Raw genomic sequence first — 22,814 nt, forward strand, 5'->3', positions numbered from 1 at the left:
CTTTTAATGACCTGTGAAGTGCTCGGATGCGGCTGTGTGTGTGCCCGGGAGCTGTCTGAGCCCGGGCTGCCACACATGTGGGGGTTCATTGTCAGGCGACACACCCACAGAGTGGAGGCGACACAGTACGGTGTCGCGGCACACACTTTGGAAAGCTCTGATCTACACCGTCGCTTGAGCAGAGTGATGCAGTTGAGGAAAGGTCCCTTTCTACTCAAAGTCCTAAACACTTAGTACCTCCCGGGCTCCCTGGGGACTCTCAGGGTTTCCAGGATATAGGGAGAGAACCACAGTCCTCGCAATTCACAACTGATCAATCTTCATCTACGACAGCGCAGTGCGTATCCCTGACCTTAACCACAGGGTTGACCGAAGAGGCAAACCTAGTCGAATTAGCAGGGGCATCTGGGGGGCCGACATGGAAATTTCTCCTACTCCTGCTCTAGTTGATACGGAGTCACTAGCGGCTTCTTCGGTTCTCCGATGACGTCCGCGTCTTTTCTGGGAATGTTCTCTGCCCTTACTTTGGAGATAAGGAAAGGCTTTGCTGAATCTTCTGCTAATCAAGCAGAGATTAGAAAGTACTGCGAAACATTGGACAATAAAATTGATGGCCTTACTATAAGAACTGGTGTGCTTGAAGAGACATTAGCATCACATTCAATCTATTTGGATCAGGCGAAAGTTGATATACAGAAGCTTACAAGGGAAGGCCTGGCTCTTAGCGAGAGGATGGAAACCCTCGAAAATAATGCAAGACGAGGGAACATTCGTATTCTTAATGTACCTGAAGGATCTGAGGGGTCAGACATCAAGCAGTATATCATTGCTCTACTTAAAGATTCCCTATGTTTAGAACATTCACTTAAAGAATTGTCTGCTGACATTCAAAGAATTCATAGGGATCCCTTTAGATGAAACCCCCAGAGATCCAAACCTCGCAAAATTTTAGTCAATTTTCATACTTATATATTGAAAGAGCAGATCCTTAATATGGCCCTGAAACAGAAGGCATTGGCTGGGAAAGGGTTTATTTTTCTCATAAGATCAGACCTCTCTAGAGTCACACTCGAAAAACAGTGGGAATTTGGGAGGCGCCTGGATGCCTTTAGGAGGTTAGGTGCAACAGCTCAGCTCATGTTCCCGGCGGCTCTTAAAGTTATGCATAACAACAAGATGTTCAACATCAGGTCTGTACAAGCTGATGATGAATTATTAATGGAGTTGGGCAAAGAGGGTACTTAAGACATACATATATCATATTTCCCTAATGATATCTCCTACTTACTACTTATTTACTAAATTTTGATGCAGGTCCTTCACCTGCCTCTCTCGCCAACATGCGTAGTTGAATATGCTCATAGTATAGGCTCTCTTTTGTCTTTTTTGCCCTTCATATCCCCTTTTCAATATAGCGGGGGGTCTTTCTTGCTGGGAGTTCACGGAGGGGCACTATCTACTGGACATTGTTCCGGTTAGATTCTGCAAGGGTTTTTCATGGGGGAGAGGGGAAGGGGGGGGAGTGAGGGGAGGAATGGGCACTCTGGGGGGGGGGGGGGGGATAGGTGGAGGGGGGTGGAAAAAATATTAAAAAAGTCCTCAATAACCTAAATAGCAATATAAGGAATAGTAACAGGCATATTTTGAGCAAAGAAGTGATGGATGATAACGTACAACTGCCGCACTTACTACGGTATTCTTGCTCTTCCTGGTTGAGGGATGAGTGGCGTGAGGTTTATCTCCTGGAATGTCAACGGCCTCCGCACCAAGCCCCGAGCTAATAGAATTTTGCAATACTTGCGTGACTTGGATGTGCTGGTAGTGGTGTTGCAGGAGGCTCACTTGATTCATAGTGAAATGCTCGCCCTCATCAGGAAGAATCGGTGGATTGACTTTGCGGTTTCTACCACCCAAACATCGCATATCAGGGGTGTATCGGTTATCTTTAAAAAAGGTGCTAAAGCCAGGTTGGTCTCACAAGCTGTGGATCCTTGTGGCAGATGGGCCATTGCGTCAGTTATTATAGCTGGGTCTTAAATTACAGATTTGGGCTATTACGACCCGAACCAGGACAACCCTTCAGTTCTGGAGTCTGTTTTCTCGCAGTTTCTTTCCTTCTCAGGCCCCACAATATTGGCCGGCGATTTTAACGTTGTGCTGGATCCTGTCTTGGACAGATCTCCTAATAGTTGCTCCCTTGTTTTGTCTAAAACTAGATCCTTCCTACTGGATGCTATGAGGCAATATGGGTACGTGGATGTTTGGCGACAGAGGTCTGCGCAACAACAAGGGGTCTCTTTCCGTAATTTTAAATATCATCATAAGTCAAGGATTGACTTTATTTTAATTAGTCAGAGACTGGTAGATTCTGTTAAATCCATTGACTATCTTCCGTCTCATTTTTCAGATCATTCTGTGGTTGAGATGGAATTGGTCCTCCATACTAAGAAGCCCCCCGGTACGTGGGCCTTTGATCGTTCTCTCCTTTCCAATCCTGAGGACATTCTATATTTAAAGTCGGAGACCCATAATTTTTTTATATCTAACAACGGCTCCGCCACAAATAGAATTATTTGGGACTCATTTAAGGCTACCTTGAGGGGGCTCATTACAGGTAAAGTCGCCTGTCGTAGGAAGCAATACAGGGAGGAGATTTCTTCCATTGAAGCAGATATTGCCCGAATTCAACAGGATATAGATACTAACTGCACAGCTTCAGGGTCTATTTTAGATCCTCTTCAGAATCAATTGTTGGTCTTAAAAGGTAGCCTAGCTTCGGTCTTAAATCTCAGAGTCCAACAAAGATGGGAGGCCAGCAAGTTGGCACATTTCGAATATAGTGAGGGTCCTGGGAAACTACTAGCATGGAAGACCAAAATAGATCAGGTCTGCAATAATATAGCGGCGATAACAGTAGAAAATAACACCTTTTCATCGGATGAGGAAATCAGGAGGATCTTTAGGGAGTTCTTACAAGATATATATGAAGAGGATAAGGTAATTACACCGAGTCTATTACAGGCTGGTTGAGTAACATTGTTCTTCCCTCTTTTTCCTCTGAGCAGTCTCAATATCTGGACAGCACTATTACGGAGGATGAGGTGAGATAAGCCATCAGGAAGGGTAAGAGGGGGAAGGCGTCCGGACCCGACGGGTTGCCGGCTGAGTTATACAGAGCCTTGGAGTTAGAAATTGTTCCCTTCCTCACTATCCTTTTCAATCAAATTCTTCTTGAAGGACTGCCACCTCCGGTGTCGTGGGACAATGCGTCTATTACCCTTATTTTAAAACCTGGTAAACCTAAGGAGGCCTGTGAATCGTATAGGCCTATTTCTATACTAAATGTGGATTACAAAATCTTCACCACAGTTTTTTCAACTAGGCTGGCCTCGATTGCCCCTTCGGTTCTTTATTCTGATCAGAAGAGCTTCCTGAAAGGAAGACAACTCTATGAACTGACTTATGATTTAATTGGCGCAATGGATATGGCAATAACCAGCAATCTTCCGTTGGCCTCCCTCATGCTGGATGCAACCAAGGCCTTCGACAGAGTTAACTGGGTGTACCTGTCAGAGGCCTTGGCCAAATTCGGCGTGGGCGAGGGGTTTCGTAGGGCGATAAGCCTGCTGTATAATAATCCATCTGCGCGCCTACTAGTTAATGGAGACCTGTCGGACCCCTTCTCTATCTCTAGGGGGACCCGGCAGGGATGCCCGCTTTCCCCCTTGCTTTTCGATTTTTATATCGAACCCTCCGCGCAACAACTAAGGGAGGAGGTGACCATCAAACCATTTTTCTATCAGGGTTGGATGAGAAAGGTAGCATTATATGCGGATGATGTGCTTATTTTGACAGAGGTTACCACCGCACTCCCGGCTATCCTGAGATTGGCTCATATATTCGGACAAATGTTGGTATATGAGATCAGTGCAGCCAAGACTGAAATGTTGATCTGGAACGATGATGACTCTGTAACAGAGTTTCAGGCAGGCACCTCAATGCGGCACTTGGGCTTCACGAGTGTGAAGGACATTAATAAACTTGCCCAGGTTAACTTATCAGCAGTTGTCAAAGAATGCAGTAAGCTTCTCCAATCATGGTCACACCTGCCTCTTTCATTATTAGGTAGAGCTAACCTTATTAAAATGTCGATCCTACCCAAAATTTCTTTTTTATTTAATACTATTCCTTTATATTTTGATCAAACCATTTTAGCCAAGTTTCGGTCCAATATTTCATCTTGTATCTGGAATAACCATCTTCCAAGAATTGCATGGAAAAAACTACGACGGTGAAGGGACAAGGGGGGCCTGGCGGCTCCAGACCTGAAGATCTATGCATGGGCCTTCCAATTATTCCATTCCCGAATGTTGCTGAAAGTGCCCTCAGCCTCTGGGGTGGGCCCAATGTTTGCAACTATGTTGGATGGGGGAAGAGTTAATTGTTCGGGCTTTCTTTTTAAATTCGGCAATCCCAAGTTTAAAAAAAAAAATCTAACTAAAGACTCTACAAGGTCTTGCAAGAACATGGGCCGAAGTTATGAAATCTATAAAACAAGATTACCTTTGTGAAAAAACACCATTGTGGGGGTTACCTGAAAGCCCCGCTTGGCTTGAAGACAGTCTAGCTATCCCTTTGAGAGAGGCAGGCCTGGAAGTTTGGGGAGACCTCTTTTATGAGGGGGATCTACTCTCGTGGGAACATCTGCAGGCCAAGATCGGCCCCAACCTTTCACGGTTCAAATATTTGCAAATGGCTAGCTGGACTCAAGCTTATAAAATTTCTTCCGCCAACAGGAGTAAGTCCAGACTTGGAGGATACAGTCCATTGGTATCTAACTTGGTAAACATTGCTCCAGCTAAAAAAAGAAGTATCCAAGTGGTATAATTTCATACTGGATGAGTCGGATGGCGACTTCGTTCTGCCGGAGTGGCTGTGGGGCTCTTTAATGATGGACCACAATCTACAAGATCTTTGGTTGGCTTCATTTAAAGTCTTGTGGAACATTGTCAAGCCTTCTTGGTTACGCAGGAATCACATCTTTACCCTGCATAGGGCATACTATTCCCCTCTTAGGCTGTCTAAATTTTCCGAAGGAGATTCAGTGTCTTGTGCTAAATGCGGGCTTGTTGCTGCATCCGATGCACATATGTTTTTCGAATGCCCTCACTTAGTCACATTTTGGGAGGAGATTGGCAACTCCCTCACAGCATCATTGGGAACAACCGTCACCATAGATTTATCTCTTGTGATATTTGGCGTCCTAGAGGGTGTACAGAGGTATGTTATGTTATGTTATGTTAGTGCTATTTGTATTGCGCACGGCTGCTCCAGCGAAGGAGCGTCCCGGCGCACCGACAAGGTGGCGAACACAACACAACTGTGGAACAGAGTGCAGCCAAAAGCCTAGTATTTTATGCAATGCTGTTAGCAAGAAGGGAGATCTGCAGGAAATGGAAGGACTCTTCAGCTCCTACCTTCAGAGACTGGCAAATTTCAGTCCTGCAGACCTCACACACTGATTTGGCCAGGTTGGGCAACCAGAGCAAAAGGGCTTTCTGGCATTTATTATCATGGGTCCATCGACTTAACCGGGTTTTATTTTTTTTCCCCCGGGTCCAATGATTGATCTCCTATGGTGCCTCTGTTGCTTGCACCATGATACAGCCGCTATCCGGTCTTAGTCCGGCCCTATTTGGCTGTCACTTACACCAAGGTTTACTGTAGCTGGGTAAATGGTAGATTCTGTGCCTTTCTGGAACGCAGACGACAGCTGAGGGATGGGTGGCCCCCCACTATGCTTGTGTCCCTTCCAGTTTTTTGATAAACGGAGACAGCTGATCTCTGTTAATTCCTTTTGGCATTATGTCTACATGGTGGTTATGAGGACAAAAAAAATAATAATAATAAAAAAAAGAATTATGTGGCACTGAGTGGTATTTTGAGTGCATGTTGCATTGAGTGCAGTGTAATTATGTGGTGTGTACTTATGTGGCACTGAGTGCTATTTGGAGTGTATGTTGCGTTGAGCGCAGTGTAAATATGTAGAATGTAATTATGTGGCACTGAATGGTATTTGAAGTGTATGTTGCATAGAGTGCAGTGTAATTATGTGGCACTGAGTGGTATTTGGAGTGTATGTTGCATTGAGTGCAGTGCAATTATGTGTAATTTACTTATGTGGCACTGAGTGGTATTTGGAATGTATGTTGTGTTGAGCACAGTGTAAATATGTAGCATGTAATTATGTGGCACTGAGTGGTATTTAGAGTGTATGTTGCATGGAGTGCAGTGTAATTATATGGCACTGAGTGGTATTTGGGGTGTATGTAAGCATGGGCGGAAAATCAGTTTCGCTCGCGGATTTTGCGGATTTTCGGTAAATTCGCAATCTGCGAGATTCGCGAATCTCCCGCAAAATCCGCAAATCCGCGAGCAGCGGATTTTATGGCTTGCTCGCACTGTTCGCGTGAGTTCGCGGCTTCCCAGTACAACTTCGCGCCCCGCGAATAAGCGCAAAATTGCAGAAATACGATCTTAGCAAAACTGAAACTACTTACCAGGTTCAAAAGTTCAGGCTCATCATTAGTAGCCATTTCCTGTAGTGCTTCCTGAGGGGCCCCTCCAGAGTTCAGTTGCCAGTTGCAACTATTATGTGACCCTGCTCTGAACCTCAGAATAGTTACACATATGCCACAAAGGTCCTGAATTACAGCTAAGGGAGACAAGCAGGAGCCAGGCTGGAAGTTCAAATCTATTAATCAGCCCCTAATTCATTATTGTCAGTTGGGGCAGGGCAGGTGTTGTAACTAATTTTGCAACAATGAAAGCACTTAGCAAGTGCAAAAGATCACTAATCAGGAAGCACTAAGGAAGCAGGTGCCAGCTAAAAAAATATTCTGTGACACATTAATCAGCCCCAAATTAATTCAGGTCACTTGAGGCAGGGAAGGCGTGCTTGCTTTGCCACAATAATGTACACTGACTGGACAACCAGAGGGTGCTGTGATGAAACAGAGGGTGGCATGGGTGGGCCAGAGGGTGGCATGAGTAGTCAGAGAGTGGCAGTGGTGACAGAGAGTGGCAGTGATGAAGAAGAGTGTCCCAAACAGGCTGGACACGTAGGAACAACAAGTTCGCGAAACTTGCGACCCGACAGGTAAGTTCGCGTTTGCGAAATGGTGCAAAACCCTCGCGAACTGGCAGAAACCCGCGCGAACACACAAAAAAAAATCCGCAAATTCGCGAGAATTCGCGGATTTTGCGAATTGCGAGTTCGCAAATCCGCAAAATTCGCGAACGCGAGATTCGCAAAATTCGCCCATGCTTAAGTGTATGTTGCATAGAGTGCAGTGTAATTATGTGGCACTGAGTGGTATTTGGAGTGTATGTTGCATAGAGTGCAGTGTAATTGCTTATTGACATTTGTGTGTACTTGAGGAGGGATGGGAGAGGAGAGGGGAGAGAAGGGATAGTGAGGAGAAAGGAGAGATGGGAGAGGGGAGGGGAGGGGAGAGAAGGCAGAGTGATGAGAGAGGGGAGAGCGAAGAGCGGGGAGAGGAGAGAGGGTAGAGGGGAGAGGAAGGAGAGAGAGGAAGGAGAGGAGAAGAGAGGGGAAAGTGGTGAGAGGGGGAAGTGGTGAGAAGGGAGAGAGGGTAGAGTGGTGAGAGGGTAGAGTGGTGAGAGGGTAGAGTGGGTACAGGGTAGAGTGGGTAGAGGGGAGAGTGGTGAGAGGGGGAAGTGTGGTGAGAGTGGTGAGAGGGGAGAGTGGTGAGTGGTGAGAGGGGAGAGTCGGAAGAGTGGGAAGAGAGGAGAGTGGAGAGAGAGGAGAGGGGAGAGAGGGATGAGGGGACAGAGAAGAGTGGTGAGAGGAGAGAGGGGAGAGTGGTGAGAGGGGAGGGTGGTGAGAGGGGAGATAGAGGTGTGAAGGGGAGAGAGAGGTGTGAAGGGGAGAGAGAGGTGTGATAGGGGAGAGAGTGGTTTGAGAGGGGAGAGTGGTGTGAGGGGGGAGAGAGTGGTGTGAGAGGGGAGAGTGGTGTGAGAGGGGAGAGAGTGGTGTGAGAGGGGATAGAGGTGTGAGAGGGGAGAGAGTGGTGTGAGAGGGGAGAGAGTAGTGTGAGAGGGGAGAGAGTAGTGTGAGAGGGGAGAGAGTAGTGTGAGGGGGGAGAGAGTAGTGTGAGAGGGAAAAGAGTGGTGTGAGAGGGGAGAGAGTAGTGTGAGAGGGGAGAGAGGTGTGAGAGGGGAGAGTGGTGAGAGAGGAGAGAGGTGAGAAGGGAGAGTGGTGTGAGAGGGGCACCGCCTCCTGAGCCTGCTCTTTAATCCGTGGCCTTAGTGGCTCAGTAAAGTGCCTCGAGGCCACGACAGGGTCATTCCAAGTGTTTACTCAAAGAACACGTTTTTAAAGTGCTTGGGTTTGTGTAGCTCAACTGTTAATCATGACAGGAGGCGAGGGAGTGTGTACCCCGAGGCCAGCAACATTATTAAAGGCTTGGTTTTGTGAACAGTGGAATGTGCGGCCTCGTGAGACACATGAAATGCGGAGCCCGGGTCCTCGAGAGACACACGTGAAATGCGGCGCCTCGGGACCTCGAGAGACACACATGGTAATCGCAGCTTTGGAGTCTCCTCTGCCATTACAAGGCTGCGCTCATCTCAGCTCAAGGGGTTTAGTGCCTGCTGCTGAGGTCTGTTTCCTGCCTGCTGAATGCTATGTCCGCTCAGACTTTCATCATTGTGCGGTCGATAAGATGCGCGCTGCTGGGGTCTGTCTCTTTGCTGATGAAGGTTATGCCCGCAGCCCGCTCAGCCTTTCATCATTCTGCGGTTGATAAGATGCGCGCTGTTGGGGTCAGTGACGGTAGCCTGTGGCACGCACACACTCTAACCAATGACGTGGGCGGCCCGTACAGCCCCTGAGCACAGCTGGCACGACGGGTCCCGTGCTTGCTGAAGGCGTCCACTCAAGTGTTTGCTTTTGGAGTTTTGGTATTTTTGACACAACCGATGGATGTTTATTTATTTATTGGCTTCTCTGCTGCGCTGCTTCCTCCCCGTGCCAAAAGAGCCCACATCAGACAAGATGAAAGGCGTGCCACGGGTAGCGCCTTGGGTGTCTGGAGGGGGGAGGCGCCCTCGCAGAGGTTCCAAAGTATTCACACTGTTCACCTACAGTGCCCCACCCCGCCAAATTGCCCTCCCGGTGCCAAAAGCCTGAGCTGGGAGCCCACGTCAGACAAGATGAAAGGCGTGCCCGAGGTAGCGCCTCGGGTGTCTGAAGGGGGGAGTCGCCTTCGCAGAGGTTCCAAGGTATTCACACTGCTCCCCCCCCCACACTGCCCTCCTCCCTGCTGGGGGGAGGAGGGCGCCTCTGCCAGGTCTGATCCGAGGATGGGTGTTTGAGGAAGGCAGGGCGGGAGGGCTATTAAAAGGCCTTTATGGGCTGTTAATGTCTGGGCGGGCAGGATACAGCTGAGCACACCTTTTATCCAATTCCCCCCCCCCCCACCCCCCCAGCCCCTCTGAAACGTGCCGAGCAGCGCAGCTCATGCAATGCGTGAAACACTGCAGAGTCATGAAGGCAATCGGACAAGAGATGCGAGGCGCTGTGCCACAAAGGAGAGTACTGCGAGGCGCTGTGCCGAGGAGGGCTGCGAGGCGCTGTGCCGAAGAGAGGAAGGCTGCGAGGTGCAGTGCCAGTGCCGAGATGGTGGTCTGAAGACACACAGATCCTCCTCTGTCCTTAACACAAAAAGGGACAGAAATGTTTGTGTGAGAGGGACAGGCGAGCCATAACTCTGGAGGGAGGTAAGTGGGGTGGCCAAGAACTATAGGTGCAGGGAGAGTTGCGAGACGCTGTGCCTAAAAGGGGAGAGCTGTGAGGCGCTGTGCCGAGGAGGGCTGCGAGGCGATGTGTCGAGCGAGGAGGGCTGCGAGTGCTGGGAGAGTTGCGAGGTGCTGTGCCTAAAAGGGGAGAGTTGCGAGGCGCTGTGCCTAAAAGGGGAGAGTTGCGAGGCGCAGTGCCTAAAAGGGGAGAACTGCGAGGCGCTGTGCCGAGGAGGGCTGCGAGGCGCTGTGCCAGTACCGAAAGGGTGGACTGGGACACACAGAGCCCCCTCTGTCCTTAACACAACCAGCGAAAACGTGCATGGCTGTGCCACTTGGCTCCACCTTGTGAGTGCGCCACATTATTCAGTTCAGATGATTGTTTTCAGATGTGTGGTTCATGGGAAGCGAAGCAAGACTGCACCTCGAGAAAGCGTTGACAAGTTGTCCCTTATTATCATGGCAGAATAGAATGATCCTGATCTGTTTAGCGGCCGACATGGAGTTAACAAGACATTCGAGGAGACCTGGGAGGGCGGGGGCTGCCTGCGCATGCGTGCCATTCATAACTTTCGTTATGAGGAGCGAGCCCAGAGCCGAAGTGCAGGAGCCGAAGTTCCGGGTCCCAGGAGGGGGCCCGGGTGAAGACCAGCGGATAGCACGGCGGGGCTCCCATGCCTAAGGGGATAGCCCCGCGTCGTGCTGGCAGAGGAGCTGGAGTGCACAGATGACACCAGCGCAGCGACAAGAGCCCGGTGAGGTAAGGGGGGGTGCGTGTGTGAGCGTGTGTGTATGCAGTGTGTGTGTGTGTGCGTGCATGTGTGTATGTATGTGTGTGTGAGTGTGGCTGTGTGTATGTGTGCGCGCGCGACTGAGAGAGGCATGGCGGCATGGCTGACTTCCTGGGAATCTGAGATAGGATATGTGCATGGCGCCGGCCTGGGCGTGCACGCCCACAAGGTGCAATCGACGCGCGTGGCCGAACCCTGTCTCAGATTCCCATGAGACTGACAACAATAGTTGTCGAGCTAGATGCATGCTTCGCATGCTCTCTCTAGCTCGACCTAAAAAGGAAGTTGTCCACCCTTATTAAGTCACTGGCTAATATGTAGCATTCATAAAAGTGTCTAGTCATGCCAGTGACATCTACTGGCGTCTAAGACTTTTATACTCCCGTTTTATACTGTTTACAGTATGGATAATTTTCACAATGAAATATGTTAGTTTTATAACTTCAGAAAAGACTCTTACTATGGTGCATTGTGTTCCAGGAGTAATTCGAGCAGAAATGTGTATTTACCTACTGTCTAATAATCTTTGGCCAAAATGAGATATGGTTTTTATATAGGCTTTAGAATAAGTACATTGAATCACCTTGACCTCATTAGAAATAACTTCACATGAGCTGGTGATGACATCTCATGACATCTGACCCAAATACGTATAAATAACTGTGTCTCCTTTAAATTCTTGTGCCTTTATGGCAGACTATTTACTTTACTCAGCTATAGCAGCATAGGGCTTTCTATGCAAGCACTGCATGCTTCTCACAGAAGAACTATACTAAATAAATAATGCCTAACCATGTAAGGCCATCGGGATTAGTCTGCTCCCATCTGGCAATTGAGAGGGAAACATGTCTATGCTGTCAGTCATTTGAGAAGGATGTTGTATGGAAGGAAGACATCCAGGAGGAACTGGTACGTTGTCACAAGGAATCTATTTGTCGAGTAAAAGCATATACGTTGAGCCCGTCCTCCAAAGACCTCCGTGCCCGCAACACTGTTGCTGAATGGCTTTACAACTGACTGATTCAGCAATGAGACCTGCAGGACTCAGATTGGCGTTTGTAGGATGCAAAGATACAAAGGAAAATAACACACGGCACCCACAGAGTCGCGTGTAGAATGCACGCTCTAACCAGTCGCGTGCTCCCAACATTGTTAGCATATAACACATCTCCCTTCCCCCCCAAAAAAAACCAACAAAGGAAACATTACATGGTGAAATCCTGTAAATACAAAGGTTTTTTTTTACTACCACTTCTAGTAGAAACTCAGTCATTAGCAAGATGCACTCTGGCAGAATCCACAGTGACTCTTGGAGCCACATGAGAACGAATAGCCCTGATCAGTAGTATGTTCATTGCCTGCAACATGGGTGTAAGGTTAATGAACACAAGACTGAACACTGTCCTGATCATTGGAATATGAATCCAGAGGGGGTAAAAACAGGGCATTTTGGGGAGACTGTTGCAAATGACTCCTAACAACCTTACTTTGAAAATCATTCAAAAGAACCAAGGGCCAGATGTAGGTAGGTAAAAGCCTTTTCCTATGTAGGAGGCTTTTTTACCGATTCGGTAAATTCCGAATCGGTAAATACCGAATCAACATTTACCGATTCGGAATTTACTGAATCGGTAAAAAAGCCTCCTACATAGGAAAAGGCTTTTACCTACCTACATCTGGCCCTTGGTTCTTTTGAATGATTCGGTATTTACCGAATCAACATTTATCAATTTGGAATTTACCGAATCAGTAAATGTGATGTAGGAAGCACTTAAGAGTGATTCTGAGCTTTAAGAATTCGTTATTTACCACCAACTATTAGTTGGTGGTAAATAGGGAATTCCTATGTAAATGCATAAATGTGCATTTACACCTGTGCCATGTGACAGACATACATGCCACATGTGCACCCCAGCACTAATCAGGGGTGCAACAGGGTGTCAAAGTGACACCCTGCCCCCTTGACTTTTTCCCTCTTTTACCGAATCGGTAATTACCGATTCGGTAATTGATATTCATTCCTATGGGCCTCCAGGCCCATAGGAATCAATGGCAAATACCGAATCAGTAATTACCGATTCGGTAATTACTGAATCTTAACGATTCGGTAATTTTTACCGATTTTTTTTTTTTTTTTTTTTTTACCTACATTGGACTTACCGATTCTAAAATACAGAATCAGTAAAATTCAGTATTTTAGAATCGGTAAATCCAATTTACCTACATCTAGCCCCAAGTTCTTTATGGCCCACCATCGTCCAACCTCCAATAGCACCGATGAGTGAGCAACCTTGGAGACTATGAAAGGGCCATTAAAGTTGAAATCCACTTTGGATCTTCTTGGTGTCATGTTCCTCAACACGACTCAGGACCCTACCACAATATGTGGTGCACACACATTCCTTTTCTTGTCTTGAAAATTTATGATGTTCATTTGTGATTTTTGAACTCTAGATTCTACGTCCTTGAGATTCACAACCTCATCCAATCTATTAGGCGCCTTATCTTTAAGCCACATCGGACACAAACCAGTGTGAGCTTGTCTACCACGTAACAGTAAAAAAAGGAGAAACTCCAGTGACATTGTGGGATATTATGATATGCCCAGATTTTGTCTTGGAGGAATCCGGCAACATCTTTGTTGCATGTGAGAGCAGTTTGGATACCCTCCTTAATCAATCTTTTGGCCCTCTCAACAGCCCAGATAGAATGAGGCGAGTACAGGAAAATATTGTAGTGTTTAAAACCTCTATCCTTTAAGAAGGATTCCATAGCATCTGGTCAAAGTTGCACACCATTATCAGTGGCAAGTTCCTCAGGATACCCTTCCAAGGCAAAGATTTTGTTAAAAAATATGATGGCTCTTTCTGTGGATGTCTCCTGCATGAAGTCATAGTATATCCACTTTGAAAAATAATCTATGACAACAATTACGTACTTGCTATCAAAAGGTAGGGACCACACTGGCCTAGCCAAGCGGAGTGCAAGTTTTCTCCAGGAACCGTGTGGTAATGGTGTTGTGACCAAAGGAGTATTTTGGGACTTTCAGTGTTTGTGATACAAAATGCACTCCTGACATTTGTCAACCAATTTGTCGACATCAGAGCCCATGTAAGGCCACCAAAAATAGCACCTCAAAGTCTTTTTGGCAGCAGTGGCTCTCAAATAATCTCTGTGGCCTAATGCAAAAATTTTGGGTCGAAGCTGATTGGGAACCACTATGTTGTCACCCCGCATAAGGATGTCATTTTCAACAGTGAGTTGGCCAGCTAGTTGGCAAAACACAAACAGGTCCCTCTTTAAATTCTTAACGTGGGGCCAACCCTGATGAACAAATTCCTTCACTTTGCTTAAAACCATGTAATTGCAACAGGCAGAAACCCACTCAGTTTCGGAAATAGTGCACAGCTTCATCACATCTACATTTGCATACGTTAATTCTTGAATAAATCAAAGTTATGAGTTTTATCCAAAGGAGCAGGTAATCTTGATAAGCAGTCAGACCTGGAATTGGTAGCCACAGGAATATACTTGACATCAAAATTATACTCTTGTAGCTTAGATAGAATTCTGATATGTCTGGAAGAAGCGCAAGACGTATCTTTGTCCCCAAATACATAAGAGGCTCGTGATCCGTCCATAGAGTGGAAGCAGTCCCGCACACGTAGGTTTTGAATGTAGCAATAGTCCACGCACAAGCGAGTGCATTTCTCTCTATAGTACCTTACTTTCTTTCTGCCTAGGTCAATACTCTGAAAGCAACATAGTATTTGGAGCCAAAGCATCAATAAGTAGAATAACTTGAATAGCTGAGGGTAACTAACAGAAGCTAAAACTCGCTACGAGTGAAGGGCAGGTGCAAAATAATGAAGCTCACACAGTCAGGTGAAGGACAGTCAGGTGTCCTTCATGTGTTATACTTTACCCAGTACGGTATCCAAAGGCACACTTGGTGAGGAGAGAGAGAAACAAAGGCTCGTTGCACGTGTACTACAAGTTAAGGAAGTTGAAATATGGCACGCATGTGAATATTTGGTGTACACTCCAGTTCTGTGCGCAGACAGAGACAGAAATGGCAGAAAAACCCAGCGGTGCAGTAGCAGCTGATAAAAAGAGGTCAAAGAAGCCTGCAGCGGAGCAACGGGGCAACAGCTCAGCGCTTTGCCTCCAATGGGAAGGGCGGTAGTTGAGAAGTGCCCCATACAGGAACAACCACTGATAAAATTGTCAGCACAACAGGGCCAATCAGTAGCAGAGAAGCATGTGCTTCGCCCAAACGGAAGCAAAGCGTCGGCTGAAGTGGGCTCCAGCAACGATGATTGCTTGGTTCCAATGGGAGAAGACGGGTCCGATTCACAAATCCCATCCTCGTTGCCAAAAGGATGTTGTATGGAATGAAGAAATCCAGGAGAAACAGGTATGTTGTCACAAGGAATCTTTATTCATCGAGTAAAAGCATATACTTTGAGCCCATCCTCCAATGACCTCCGTGCCCACAGCTCCGTTGCTGAATGGCGTTACAAACGACCGATTCTGCAACAAGACCTGTAGAGCACAGAACGGCGTTTGTAGGATGCATAGATGCAAAGGAAAATAACACGAAATACCCACAGAGGCGCGAGTAGAATGCACGCTCTAACCAGTCGCGTGCTCCCAACATTGTTAGTATATAAACAATGAGACAGTTCTCTGTTTATCACAGGGCTTTCCATACACTCCAGCTGCTTTGCTCTCCACAACTTGTATGCCATTTACTGGTGCCACAGTAGAAGAAGTAGTAGAAGATGGTCAAAACTACAAGATGGAACTGAGTGTGCTTTTTATATAGCAACTCTATGCTGATACAGCGCTATTTTTTTGGGACTGTCCAGCCATGAAGGTGGCATCTTAAAAGTAATAGATGTTGCTGTGCCCCATGGCAACATTAAATGCTTCACCATATTTTACGCACCGTGCCTTTCTGTGTGCTTAATAGCTTCTTTGATGAATGAACCAGACCAAACTAGCATCATGGCTCATCATTGAAGAGGCAGCTGCATCTTCAGTGTTACCTAGCCAAAGGTGTTCTTCTATACCCATGTCAATGGCAGGAGGAGCCGTAGATCAGGACTGGAATTCAGGGACATAGCTGTGTGCCAGTACTGGAAGAGCACGTCTGAAGCAGGTCAGAATTGGGATACATTGGCAGAGCTGTGTGGGTAGAACCCAGGATTGGAATAACAGACATGCTATAGGCCATGATGTAGACACATTGGCAGCTATATATAAGGAAATTGCAGGACTTCGTAGAGGCCAGTATTGAGCTGCAATGCAGGAGCTATGTGTTGTCCTCAGTATTGTGACACAGAAAAAAACGGCAAGACAAGATTGATATGCCCGACACATATTCAGACTGTTCGAGGCCGCCAAAGCTGTAAAAATGGCTTTGACAGCAGGTATTAGTAAATTTTAATGTGCATTGAATTAATAAAATGTTGCTTTGTTCATCTATATTTTAGACAAACAGCTCCACCCTGTAACAAACTGTCTTGAGTGCTAGTGTTGACAATTACATGGCGGTGCCGAGCACTGTAAACCACTGGCTCAAATTAAGCACTGTACTAGAGGTCCCCGGGGCCAAATGCTAATGATACTTCCTGTTAAAATAGTGCAATGCTTTGAACTCTGTTCCTTAGAGCCCCCCAAAATTTTGGATGTCCAACCACTTACTATGCTGTTGTGAAACCTAAAGCTTGAATACTTTCTCAGAATAAAAGTTCTATTATTAAAGACACTTACCCTTAAATGGTACTTAATGGTTAGAAACTGCGCAGAAAAGGCATGCAAAGCTGAGGAGACAAGTTCTTCTTAGCACAGCACACTATTTTCTGTACACTCAATCAATCAATCAATCAGGGAATTCTAAGCATGCTACTCACCTAGTGAGGGTCACAAGGCACTGGTGGAGGGGGGGAGGGGAGGGAAGCAGCTCCGGTCAGTCCAAGCTCCAGGTCTTGAGGGTCTTCCTGAAGATGTGTAGGGTGGGGGCATGTCTGATGTTGATCGGGAGCTCAATCCAGGTCATGGCCGCGATGTAGGAGAAGGTTCTTCCACCCGTTCTTGCTCTACAGAGGCGCAGGGGGTCGGCGAGAGCAAAGTCAGTGGATCAGAGGTTTCTCTTGGGTACGTGGATGGAGATTCTGTCATTGAGGTATTGTGGCCCGGTGTTGTGGAGGCATTTGTCGGTGTGGGTGAGTATCTTGAAAGTTACTCTCTTCTCGACAGGGAGCCAGTGGAGTTTTTGCATGTGTTGGGTGATGTGTTTGTGTTGAGGGATGACTAGGACGTGTCTGGCTGCCGTGTTCTGTATGGTCTGGAGTTCGCGGATCAAAGACTTGTTGATCCTGGCGTATAGGGCGTTTCCATAGTCCAATCTGCTGGTTGGGGCCGATTGCGACTTTGGTGGTGCGGCGTTGGGTCCACCGCGCCACAGCACTGCCAAAGCCATGGTCAGACCGCCTGCCAGATTAGGAGTTTCCTCCTGTCTGGCTGGCTTTTTTTTGGAATTTCCATGGTGGTGCCTCTAAAAATGGGCACTGCAATGAGAACGCCAAAAACAGTTCCGGCAAGGCTTCGACTGAAAAGTCCATGCAATGCTTGAACTGGGTGCAGGTACTCAGGGGGGCACATGTTGTACCCCCCGGTGAGCATCCCCATTCGGCGGTGTCACAGGGGACCCTGCACGGCTCCCTTTGTTTCCTCTCCTCCACGCTGTAGGCAAGGATGGAGGGCCATTGGCAGAACTCTTTGTGAGCAAAGAGCCAGAACAGTTTCCCCACTCCCGCACAAGAAAATTCCATGTGTTCTTAGTGCAACCCCATAGGGGCCGAGTTAGCTTCTAAATTCTGTATTATCAGAGAAAGCTATTACAAAAAAATATAAGAAACATACTCTACTTATTCACTTCAAATGGATGACTGACTGAATCATTCATTCTGATAACTGATTCTGCAACTGAGAGTTCTACTTAGGACTATGTAACAGGCTCTTTAATTACTCCCTGATTTATCCTACTGCCTGAAAGTGACAATGATTTTTTTAAAACTTGATATGCTGAATTATTGCATTGTATTTTTTTTTTTTTTTTTTTACAATACACTGATTTGTATTATGTATTTTTTCTAAAAAGGCCATTGTGATATTTGCCAGTGTCGAAGATAAGTGACAACGTTCAGCCTGTGTAAAAAACCTACAGTGACATGCATAAATTAGTTATTTCAAATAAAAATTGGGAAGCTATAATGAAAGGCATAAGTCCAATCACAAACGGTAAAGTATTGGAACCAAAAAAAATAGCGCAAGCATTGGCAAAGTGTGTAGGTTTTGCATTTGTGACCTTTGACTTTTCTAATGGTTTTTGCCAATGCTCTGCAAAACCACCAAAAAAAGAAAAATACATCATGACGCAGCTTGGACCAGATCATTCGGTAAGCACGCACATGAATAATGACTTATATGCGCCATCGTGAATTTATGCTGATTGGTGTGGGTGCTATTTTTTTCCCTTTTAAATTTTTTTTAATAATTACTGATCCGAAATTGTAGCCATCGATGGAGGAGCAACGAAGGTGAAGGTGGAAGGGAAGCATTGGAAAGCGGGCGGGGAAGCAATGAACTGGGGCAGGGGGACATAATTAAGAAAACTATGAAAAAAAAAGAAGCCAAGGTTGAGGAAGGAGAGGAGGAAGCAGTGGCGAGACTGGAGGAATGTTAAAGCAACACTGAGCTTGTAGGGTGGTGTCCGGGCAGCGCACAAGGGAGAGAGCAAATGGGGGAGTAGGGAGTGACAAAGTGCTTGGGGAGAGGGATGCAGGGATTTGGTGCGCAGAAAGCTGCACATGAGGGAGAAATCCTGATAAACACATTCATTCTCATGCAGTTCTTAAAGAAAAAAATAGTTCCTAAATCTGAGTAGTGGCAGAATGCAAGTTAGCAAATCAAAAGCATAGTGAATAGTCGATACCCCAGAGAGGGACAAGCACAAGCAGAGGAAGGAAATCCATTGAATAAGCAGCAAGCAAATGCGAGTGACAATTTAGCTAACCAATGCTAAGCAGTGGACGGGCTTACAGCCCACCGCAAGTTGTTGGTATGGTCCACAAGAGATTTTCACCTGCATGCAGCTAAAGCTATGTGGTATGCGAAACCTATAAGGAAAAATATCTTCTACAGCCCATTATACCAAAAGTGACTTATAGATTGCTGGAGCAAAAGTATCAAATAGTTAGATCTAAGCACTTTTTTCTCAATTTTGTATTTTGTGTTTAAACAGATGCAGTGCAGATGAACTGGCTATGGCATACAATAACCGAGGACAAATCAAATATTTTAGAGTTGACTTCTATGAAGCGATGGATGACTATACAAAATCTATTGAAAGCAAGCCAAATTTCGAAGTTCCTTATTACAACAGAGGATTGATAAGATACCGACTAGGTAAATCTTTGCATGAAGTTTCAACTTTACTTTCACATATATGGGGCTTCCAAATGGAGACATCTGTCTTAAGGCATAATTATGAACTATAGATACATATATGTGGCATAGAGTGTAATATTCTATTAATTATCACTGCTGAATGTGGGTAGGGGCCCTAACTCATGAGAGGTGAAACTACTAGTGGGTCATAATGCCCCTCCCCCAACAGTGGTAACAAACAGCTAATTGCATTACACTCCACTCCATTTATAGGTTATGCCATGAGATTATTTAATGTCTGTTAAAAAAAATATTTAACAGAAACCAGGATGGAAGAGGCAAAATGTGTGCAGTACAATAAAATCATATTGAAGAGGTATTGTGAACATTAGCAGAATTGTTTGCATGTGTAACATAATTGTAATATGAACTGTGTGAGGCAATAAATAGTGTTTTCATCATGCCAAGTTCACTCTGCTGTGATAATAAACTTAAATTTGACCTTTGCACCGTAGTAACAAATGTGTGTTTATTTGTACAGTTTCTCTAAATAGCATGTCATTGAGCCATATGTATTTTTCACTTATATGGCATATATATATCTCAAGTGTGGGATCAAACTGAGAAGTGAATGTATGTTATCTTTCTGCAATCAAAATAGGTTAACATTAAAATGTCTATTAGCTCCAGTGACACTGACTCCTAGTTATCTGAACCTCATGTAACCCATGATATGGGTAATGCCATTGGTACTTTTCCCACTTCCAACTACTATATCACTAGTTGATGAAAGATGTGTTTGTAGTTGTCATGTGACAGACACTTCAACTCAATTTACCTTGATCTCACATTGTAACAATTGTAACACTGTAATGAGGATAGATTTTAAAACTGTGTGTCATCTGTTTCATTGCAGCCTTTTTTGATGAAGCTGTCAAGGATTTCAACAAAGTTTTGGAGATCAATCCAGGATTTCAGGATGCTGTTCAGAGTCTAAAACAAACAACTATTGATAAAGAAAAATGGTATAAGAGACATATGGAAAATTCCTCCTGATCATTAAGGACATTTTAAATAACCGTTGGATCGTCATGATGATGGTTGAAGCCAAAAACAAAGACATATTGATAAAGTAAATATGATTTGAATTAATTTGTTTGTTTGTAATGCAAAACACAGTGATTAAGGGAATAGAATGTCAGATAGCCAATCATCAGGTTAGGGAAGTCTGAGTTTGAGACCGAATCAGATGAAGTTCATATAATTGTAATATTTACAATCATAATTTATATGGGTCTCACTCTGAACGAAATTGTCCTATGCACTTTAATATAAGGGGCATTGACGTAAAACTTAGTAGTATTCATTTTATTAACATTGGAAGGACTAAAGGCTATCTTTGCCAGGTTTTAGAATTAAAATCTGGGATCTGCAAGACTCTTATTGGATGCATAGTTCCCTTATTTATTATACCTGCTGATAGAGAGCCAGTCCAATTTCTTAATTGGACAACTAATTATTAATTTTTCATTTAACTATTGAAACCTATTGTTTATCTAAATGTTTTTATTAAACCCATTCGAAGATACTTAATAACTGTTGATTTTCATTTCACTCCTCTATATTTTGGGAACACTTAAATTCAACAGGAAATAGGTTGCTGTTCCAGGTTTTGCTGTTCCCAGCTAGGGAAGAGTATCACTTTATTATTTCCAAAAGTCTAAGAGGCGTCTATATTTCATACTGACTATCATATCATCCACATAAAGCAATAGCTTGTAATGTGCACATTGATGTCTGACTAATTGTGTGCCTTAAATATTGCTGATTTTGTCAAGCAAAAGGTCAAGAACCAGAGCCAAGCAAACAACAAGTTGGAAGAGTTTACCCATGCCTTATACATTTAACCTAAAATAGTTCTAAATTGCAGCTGTGGGTTATTGAATAGGATCTCCAATACCATCAGAATTTCTTGAACCAAACCCACCAATTCAATATTTGAATCCTGCATTTCCATGCTGAATTGCTCCACCCTCCCAAATAATAGCAAATACCGCCCCCCACACGGAAGCACACACATGGCAAAACAATAAAAACCCCTGGAAAGGGATTTCACTCTCATAAAATGAGGTACATCAAAAGACAGTTTTCAGAATAAACCGTGGGGTTTTATTTGTACAACACTCTACAAGGCTTTCCCAGATGTCAAATGAAAACAACATATAGATGTGTGTGTGTGTGTGTGTGTGTGTGTATGTGTGTGTGTATATATATATATAGGTGTAGAAGGTGGGAAGTACGGATCAAAACTGGCTGCATGCCCAGAATTAACACTGCGACCCCTCACCTGAATTTGTTGTCGACCAGCCTCAATTCTGGGGTTCGAAAATATCTGGTAAACAGGAACACCGCTTGCAGCACATTGAGGAGACTGCTGCTTCCCTCCTGAGGCTTGAGCCGGGAGGTTATGCCATTTTTATCTCGTCTATTTTTAAAAATTGTGACCTGCTGAATTTCCCTGTGTGTCCTTTCCCCCCCATCGCGCTGAAGGGCTAGACGCGATTTTGCCACTTGTTATTTTAAAATAAATCCAATTACCGCCACTTAGCTACGCCCATATTTTCTTTTGTGAGGAAAGGTGCTTGAGACCTGGAGATTCGCTCCGTTTTCCCAGCCAGAGCAGCCTACTTGCTCGGACTCTCTCGGTGGGTGTGGCCGATTAAAGGGCCGTCATCTGCAGGGACTGGGTGAATACAACAGCGGCCATATTAGTGTGGGCTCGCTGAGAACGTCGCGCGGACGACGTCATAAATACAGGCCAGACCACAAGCCGGTAGACTGCTGCTTCCCTCCTGAGGCTTGAGCCGGGAGGTTATGCCATTTTTATCTCGTCTATTTTTAAAAATTGTGACCTGCTGAATTTCCCTGTGTGTCCTTTCCCCCCCATCGCGCTGAAGGGCTAGACGCGATTTTGCCACTTGTTATTTTAAAATAAATCCAATTACCGCCACTTAGCTACGCCCATATTTTCTTTTGTGAGGAAAGGTGCTTGAGACCTGGAGATTCGCTCCGTTTTCCCAGCCAGAGCAGCCTACTTGCTCGGACTCTCTCGGTGGGTGTGGCTGATTAAAGGGCCGTCATCTGCAGGGACTGGGTGAATACAACAGTGGCCATATTAGTGTGGGCTCGCTGAGAACGTCGCGCGGACGACGTCATAAATACAGGCCAGACCACAAGCCGGTAGACTGCTGCTTCCCTCCTGAGGCTTGAGCCAGGAGGTTATGCCATTTTTATCTCGTCTATTTTTAAAAATTGTGACCTGCTGAATTTCCCTGTGTGTCCTTTCCCCCCCATCGCGCTGAAGGGCTAGACGCGATCTTGCCACTTGTTATTTTAAAATAAATCCAATTACCGCCACTTAGCTACGCCCATATTTTCTTTTGTGAGGAAAGGTGCTTGAGACCTGGAGATTCGCTCCGTTTTCCCAGCCAGAGCAGCCTACTTGCTCGGACTCTCTCGGTGGGTGTGGCCGATTAAAGGGCCGTCATCTGCAGGGACTGGGTGAATACAACAGCGGCCATATTAGTGTGGGCTCGCTGAGAACGTCGTGCGGACGACGTCATAAATACATACGTCCATGGCTCCGCGCAGCGGACGCGCATTGCGGGCGCGCCGATCGCACGCCGGAGTCAAGCCAGAGTCCTGCCCGTCTGCGCACGTCCGCGACCGGACGGGGCTCGGGGC

General features: G+C 45.6%; 1 protein-coding gene across 1 annotated transcript in view; it reads left to right on the forward strand.

Moving 5' to 3' along the window:
• TTC32 (tetratricopeptide repeat domain 32) overlaps positions 1-20,663 on the forward strand; it is a 50,770-nt gene extending 30,107 nt beyond the window's left edge. The window contains exons 2-3 of the mRNA XM_086926289.1: positions 18,925-19,088; positions 19,987-20,663. Coding sequence (XP_086782415.1) covers positions 18,925-19,088; positions 19,987-20,126 — 304 coding nt within the window. The 3' untranslated portion in view covers positions 20,127-20,663. The remainder of the gene's footprint in view (positions 1-18,924; positions 19,089-19,986) is intronic.
• The last annotated feature ends 2,151 nt before the right edge of the window (positions 20,664-22,814 follow it).

The sequence above is a fragment of the Lissotriton vulgaris genome, chromosome 6, assembly GCF_964263255.1.
Source record: "Lissotriton vulgaris chromosome 6, aLisVul1.2, whole genome shotgun sequence".
NCBI lineage: Eukaryota > Metazoa > Chordata > Amphibia > Caudata > Salamandridae > Lissotriton > Lissotriton vulgaris.